The 7325-nt window shown below is 38.8% G+C and overlaps 1 protein-coding gene across 1 annotated transcript in view; it reads right to left on the reverse strand.

Moving 5' to 3' along the window:
• LOC101341305 (splicing factor 3A subunit 3) overlaps positions 1-7325 on the reverse strand; it is a 32193-nt gene that overhangs the window by 21333 nt on the left and 3535 nt on the right. The window contains exons 2-7 of the mRNA XM_023727045.1: positions 4567-4728; positions 4356-4461; positions 2709-2781; positions 2206-2297; positions 1226-1308; positions 390-528 (exon numbers count right to left, since the gene is read on the reverse strand). Of these exons, the coding sequence (XP_023582813.1) occupies positions 390-528; positions 1226-1308; positions 2206-2297; positions 2709-2781; positions 4356-4461; positions 4567-4728 (655 nt within the window). The remainder of the gene's footprint in view (positions 1-389; positions 529-1225; positions 1309-2205; positions 2298-2708; positions 2782-4355; positions 4462-4566; positions 4729-7325) is intronic.

Raw genomic sequence — 7325 nt, forward strand, 5'->3', positions numbered from 1 at the left:
GGCCCCTGGATTCTCTATCAGCCCAGAACTAAAACAATTTCCGAGGCCAACTCTTCAGACAGGGATTGGACTGGACTGTGGGACATAAAATGATACTCGTGTGTGTTCCTCTCAGCTCAAGTAGATACAACAGACTAAATGGGCAGCTTCTGTCTGCAGGTGAGATGGGAAGGCAGAGAGGGTTAGGAGTTGGTTGAATGGACATGGGAAATCAGGGGTGGAAAGGAGGAGTATGCTGTCACAGTATGGGGAGATCAATTAGTCATGTAACTATGTATAAATTTTTTTATGGGAAAAAATAAAAAAATATTTAAAAAAAAAACATACAGGGAAAGTAATTCGTTCAATTCTCTGGCATGTCTTCCACCCACACCTGCATGGAAGCTCACCGGCCATCCAGGAAAGGTGCCATTCTCCCACTTCTTCTCAAACTCGGTCTGAATCTTCCCAAAAAGTTCATTCTGATCTTGGAGGGGCTTCACCCTATCTGTGTAATCCTGAAGGTACTCAAGCAGCATCTCTAGGTATCTACAGAGAAACACACAATAAAAAGAAAGCTAAGAAGGTTTCCATTTTTGATGTATTGTTATGCTCTCCAGAATGCATTTGTAATTCTAGTAGTATTAGTTTTTTAAACTAGTAATACTAGTTTTTCAAACGAGCTCATAAATGATTTTTTTCCCAACATATCATTTTGATTCTGACCTTTTCTACCTCTTTTCAGCCTCATGACACAATTCCAAATACTAAAGTTTTAATTAATTCTATACATAAAAGATTTCAGGTCAAGAAGAAAACCTAAAAAAGAGAAGCAGCTAGGGATATAGATCACTAACCAGGGGCAGATTAACACAAACATAACTTCCCTTTTACATATCAGACCCAGGCACCTCAGTTCAATCACAATCTGAGAATGTGTCATTTTCTCCCACTAAACTCCAAAGAGACAGAGGTCCCTGGATGGGAGACTTCTTTCTACATCCAAAGACAAATTTAAGAACAGCATGGGCATAAGATCATAGATGTGCCCATAGATACACATTCTTCCAGAGCCAGAGTACTACAAATGTTTTAAAACTATGTCATTCCAAATCCCTATTCTCTAATAAAACTGGAAGTCACATATGCCTTTCAGGTGATAAAATTTAGAACTTTGCCCTTAAACCTTCATATTAAATAATCTTCTAATCAATCCAGCAGAGGCCTAGAAACTATTAATGCCTACCTCTTATACTCTGCATTCTTCCTTTCTTTAGGAATGTCAAATAACTGGTCAAAGATAGATAGGTATGTGATATAATCCAGCTTCTGAAAAGAGATGACATAAGATTCAATTACAACATTAATCTTCAATAAGCGAGATCAAAACGGAGTGTTCCCTAACAAATAACAAGGTCCACCCAGCTCACTTTAGTCTTTTTATTTCCCATCATTCAACTCCTTCTCAGTCCAGTGGGGTATGAATTCCACTGGACTGAGAAGAATATCAGACACATAATTAACTCTGCAAAATAATGGTCAAGTTAATGAACAGTAAACTAGAACAAACATTTACTGAACACAAACTGCATGCTGGCACTTGGGTAAGGACTCTGACATCTATTACACCCTAAAGGTCCTGAAAGGTGCCGTTTATTCACTCATACAACCACTTACTGAGCATCTTTGTATCAAGTACTGGGGATATAGCAGAAAACAAGTCAGCCCAGGGACCTCCCCTCATAGAGCTTAAAGTTTAGTCACTGCACTTTTGGACATTTCCTCACAACTCCACGAGGAACTTAATCATATACTTCCTTGTGCCTTCTAAGACTGTCATATTAAACTTCATCTCTTATAATAAGTTATTTTTAATGTCTTATTTACACTTTTAGATAGTCCTTTGCTGGTAGATATTATATTTTTGTATCTGCTATGTACCTTGTACTGTGTGTGCATAACATAGGAGATGAAGATAGGTACTTGTGGCTTCAATTTTTTTTTTTTTTAGTTTTTACAAAAGTAATAATGTGCTTGTGTATCCATTACAGAACCTGACTTTTATTTGAATATGGTTTCACTCCAAGGAAGCCTATAACCTCTTTAATATAATATATAGTTACAGAACATAAGAAAGACACTCTAACTGCTTCATGTCTAGTAGCCCAGCCCAGTATCCTAACTTACCACTGGAAGCAGATCACCCTCACCTCTCCCATGCCTTACCTCAGATGCCTTCAGGTTAATGTATTTGAGGTAACAGTCATGGAGATCAAGGTAACGACCATATCCCTCTTCATCTGTGAACTCCACCAAGTCTGAAGGAAATCAGAGACATCAATGACTTGGACAACGAAAGACCACTTTCTTGGACTAGCCCTTGCAAATGGACTGTTTGCTCCTTGTTGCATGAGGCAGCTCTTCATCAAAATGTCCTCCCTATACTCCCATGGTGAACTGAGCTCGGCTCTCTGGGCCAGTGAATCTGAACTAGGCTAGCACAAAAGGAACATTTTGCCAAAGGCCAATTTTGGATGTCAATCTAGTCCAGGAATCAGCAAAGAAAAAACAAGGAAGAGAAACTGGCAAAAATTTCTCTGGGCAAACCACTGAATTGGTGAATTCAATTAAATTTTTTTTTTTCCTCTGGGGCGTTGCTTTCCAGGGCTCAGATGGCAAAAGCCTACACTTCTGCTAGTGCTATAGAAGAAATGTTAAACCCGACTTACTCTGTGCCTCTTCACTTGGATTCTCTCGAGCCTTCAGGAGCTCCTCAAATTCCACTGACATTGGCACACAGATCTGAGGCAAAAGAGGAAAGTTTAGATGGATCCTTCAAAAAAGCTGCAATGTCAAAGGAATGGGCGATACAGAAAGTTGGACTTCTGATGCTTTATTTGGCCTCGAATTCTCAATAGGGGCCTACTACTGTTTTCCAATTACTTTGCTTTCTTTTCCTTTTTTTGGTATTGACTAAGAATTGCTAAAGTAACACATGCTCACAAAAACTCAATACAAAAAGATTCAGTGAAAAGTGAAAAGCCTCCTTTAGTAATTCTCTTCCAAAGAGGTAACTAATATTAACAATCTAGGCTATATATTTCCAGGTGTTTTTTTTTTTTTTGGCCAAAGGTTCCCAAACTGTTGTACATTAGGTTACTTGGGCAACTTAAAAAAATCCTGATGCCCATTATCACAGCTCATACCAATTAAATCAGAATGGGTGAGGGGTAAGCATCAGTACTTTTACAATACCCCCTAGTGATTCAAATGTGCAGCAAAATTTGAAAACCACTGCTCCACTTATTTAATACGTGTTTGTTTAAGCATACACCCTCACATGCATGTATACGTTTTTACCTTGTTTTTCACGTAAATGGACTTGCTTCCTTCAGTTTACATATCTTGTGTGTCCTTCCAATCATTTATTTAACCATTTATTCCTTATTACCATTCTACAAGGGCTGGAATAAGGTGTTCTCTCTTGGTTAACAGAAGACCTCATACTTTACCCTTCAAGAGAGGAGGGCAATATATCTGTACGTGTGTGGGTAACATCATCTACCTGCACACTAATTTAATAGTCTCTCCTTTTTAATATCTTAACTGTCTGTCTGATCTTGTAAATATCCATATCTTCCATATATTTCTTACTACTCTTCTGTTTCTCTTCTTCCTTTTTCTGCCAGCCTTTCAAATGTCCATACTTCCTCATTACCTGCCTTTACCCGTGACCAGATTTCTATTCCCACTACTTCAATGAAACAGCAATCCTGGCAGCTACCAATCAACAGCTGATACCAGTGACTTTCTTTATAAAACTCTTCTGCATAGCTGCAGTAAGACAACACTACCTGGAGCTATCATTTAATCTGTGATGGAAGGCTTTCCAGGCTCCTTTTCCTTTAAGTACCTTATTATGAGTGTGCCCCAAATAGCTAAGCACTGACATTCTCCCTTCACACTCTCTGTTTCTCAGAACTCTATGAGAACTCTAGGAGAAAGCAGGATTGGGGAAGTGAAAAGCCTAGACATCGATGGAGATCAGACAAAATCTTCACCCATCCAACAGGGGGCTCTGCAGCAAAGACTACTCATGAGAGAAGTCCCCCACTGGGCAGAAATGGCTGGGCTCTAGTACTCCCACTGTACTCACTCACTGGCTGGGCCCTGCCCAAAGAGTAAGGCTTTGGCTTAAAAGCTGAGTGGAATACTAACAGCACTACACCTGTAGGCTGTCTCCTAACTACACTTTTAGTTAAATGGCAAATTCTGTTTTGAAGGGACGTCTGAGTGGTGCATCTCCATTTTCCTTACACCTTTTCTTTGGCGTGCTTTTTGAATAGGTTAGGAAAGAATACTGAAATAATCTATACCTCATTTGGGTGCTTCCGGTGGAATTCCTTTATTTGCTTGAGTCTATTATAGAATTCGGCAAACTCATTTGGTCCTGAAATGGCATTGAGCTCCTCCTTTCGTAACCTACAGATTCAGGAAAAATCCAAAGTGCATACAGCACAAAGTCAGTCCTTTAACCATGGCTCCTCAAAAGCACTAATTCCTGGACTGACTGTGAATGTCACTTACCCATCCTTATCGTCATACAAATCCCTTAAGTTCCCGCTGACCTCCATATACCTCTGAAAGGCAAACACAAACATTTCAGAATAAAGCAATTTGTACAACTGCAGAGCTAAACAACCAACAATGGCTCTCTGGTCAAAGCCAAGTAAACCTCGAGTGATGCAGTGTTAAGTTCTTGTGCTTTTTAGTTTCTTTCATAGTGAAAAACAGAATTTTCATTCTCATAGAATCCAGATTTCTGGGCTTCATGGAGGTGGGGGTGACCCATCCAAGCTATCTTCCCTGAGATAAATCTTTGAACCTTGATGAAACTGGTCTCCTAAAAGTCACCTTTAAGTCAACAATAGTAAAGACCGTTCTGTCGTAGGCTTTGTGCTCTTTCGAAGAAGTTCTATCTACGTGCAGTCAGTTTCCAGAAACAGAAACTTCAAAGTCAGACTAGAAGCTGTGTTTTAGGGCAAACTGTTATGTAAACACTGTTCTGATAAGTTAGTAAGTTTTAAAATTATGGATCTAGAACCTGGTTTTTTCTGTTGAAATGGGTGGACAACTTGAAGTTTCAGTAGACATTTTAGGAAACTGGATTCCCTATTTGCTTTGTTTTCTGATGTATTATTTAAAAGTGTGGGGATGTCTAAAACTGTTGTCATAGAAAGGACAACCATAAAGTAGAAGCCTGGTTGTTTCAGCCGGCCTCACAGACCAGTGAGTTTGTGGTTCTCCTTTCTGTCTCGTTTGGTCCTGAGAGGCTGGCTCTGATCTAGAGAGAGCGTTCTGTCTGGGTTTTCTCACCTGCCTTCAGGTAGTATGGGGAAGGTTGAATTGGCCAGCTTTCAACAGGTCATTTTAAGTCTCAATTCCTTCCTTTCCCAGAGAAACAGCTTCCTATGTGAGCCTTTCTAAATGGTGCAATTTACTAAGAATGATTGGGCCTTCACCAGCTTTGAAACAATCTTTGACATAAACTGGTTCATTTGAAAAGTATACTAAAAAGGATGGATAGTTTATTTTGATTGGTTTAACTAGGCTTCAAAAGACAAACATTATTCTAAATTGCTTCTCTAAAAGATTCTTTAAAGCGGACAGAAAACAGGGTTATGAAAATGTAATATTTTCCTACCCCTTGGTGGTATTATCAAATTAAATTATAATATTCCTTCATAAAGCTTTATTCTAATTGGTTTAGAGATAAATAATTGCTTATATAAACAGTCCTAATATTCCCAGGAATTAATGAAAGTGAATTTGTTCTGACAAAGGTTATGTTTTGTAGTATGTTGACTAAAGGCAGTTTCCTAGATCTTTTTAAGTAACTTAGGCTAGACTGAATATACGAGATGTGTTTTGTTAAGGGAAAAAGAGAGTAATTTTGTCCTAAAGTGAAAAATCTGGTTGTTCCAGAATGAGAAAAAGGGAAGCATAGGACAAACCTGCTGCAAAAAGACCTCTTTCAAGTGTTAAAAAGCAAAGATGTCACTTTGAGGGCGAAGGCGCACCTGACCGAAGCTGTGGTACAGTAGCCCACCCTTACCCGCAGTTTCACTTTCCACGGTTTCAGCTACCCGCGGTCAACCTTGGTCCAAAAAATGTTAAACAAGTAGCATGATGAAATCTCGTGCCATCCCACTCTGTCTCACCTGGGGACCACATTCACATAACTTTTATTACAGTATATTGTTATAATTGTTCTATTTTATTATTATTCATTGTTGTTAGTCTCTTACTGTACCTAATTTATAAGGTAAACTTCATCATAGGTATGTATGTATAGGACCAAACATAGTACATACATACAAGTGTCAGTACTATCCTCGGTTTCAGGCATCCATGGGGTGGGGTGTCTTGGAATGTATTCCCCGAAAATAAGGTGGGACACTACTGTATTTTCAATCACCTCATATGCATGCAAAAGCTGGACAACAAATAAGCAAGACCGAAGAACTGATGCCTTGAATTATGATGCTGGTGAAGAATACTGAATACACCATGTGCTACCAAAAGAACAAACAAGTCTGTCTTGGAAGAAATATAGCCAGAATGTTCCTTAGAAGTGACGATGGCGAGACTTCATCTCACGTACTTTGGACATGTTATCAGGAGGGACTAATCCCTGGAGAAGGACATCATGCTTGATAAAGTAGAGGGTCAGCGAAAGACAGGAAGACTCTCAACAAAATGGACTGACACAGTAGCTGCAACAATGGGCTCAAGCACAGTAACGATTGTGAGGATGGCAGAGGACCGGGTCATGTTTCATTCTGTTGTTCACAGGGTCCCTAGGAGTCAGAACCATCTCAACAGCACATAACAACAACAACAGGACAAACCTAGATGGAAATAAAAGTTAAAAAGAAAAAAAAAAGGTTAGCTAAGATTTGATGGGTGTATCTATAAAACTGTTAAAGAAAATGTTGTATTTAAGAAAATAAGACTCAATCGATTACCATGAGAATAGTAAAGACAAACGAAAGAGTTGAGAGACTCCTCCCAACCAGGCAAAGATGTTTAAAAGATACTACAAAATTGGATAAATAAGGTGGACACTGATGGGGTCAAAACAAAACAAATACTATCTTAATAAGAACCATAAACAAGTCCTCTCTATTGTAAAGAAATTTTTAAAAAGCCGAAAGATAAAAATCACGATAAAAACACACCAAAATTGAGATCAGAACTCTTATGCACTGCTGGTGGGAATGCAAAATGATACAACCATTTTGGAAAATGATATGGCGCTTCCTCAGAAAGCTAGAAATAGACAT

Source organism: Trichechus manatus, unplaced genomic scaffold (genome assembly GCF_000243295.1).
Source record: "Trichechus manatus latirostris isolate Lorelei unplaced genomic scaffold, TriManLat1.0 scaffold00015, whole genome shotgun sequence".
Classification (NCBI taxonomy): domain Eukaryota; kingdom Metazoa; phylum Chordata; class Mammalia; order Sirenia; family Trichechidae; genus Trichechus; species Trichechus manatus.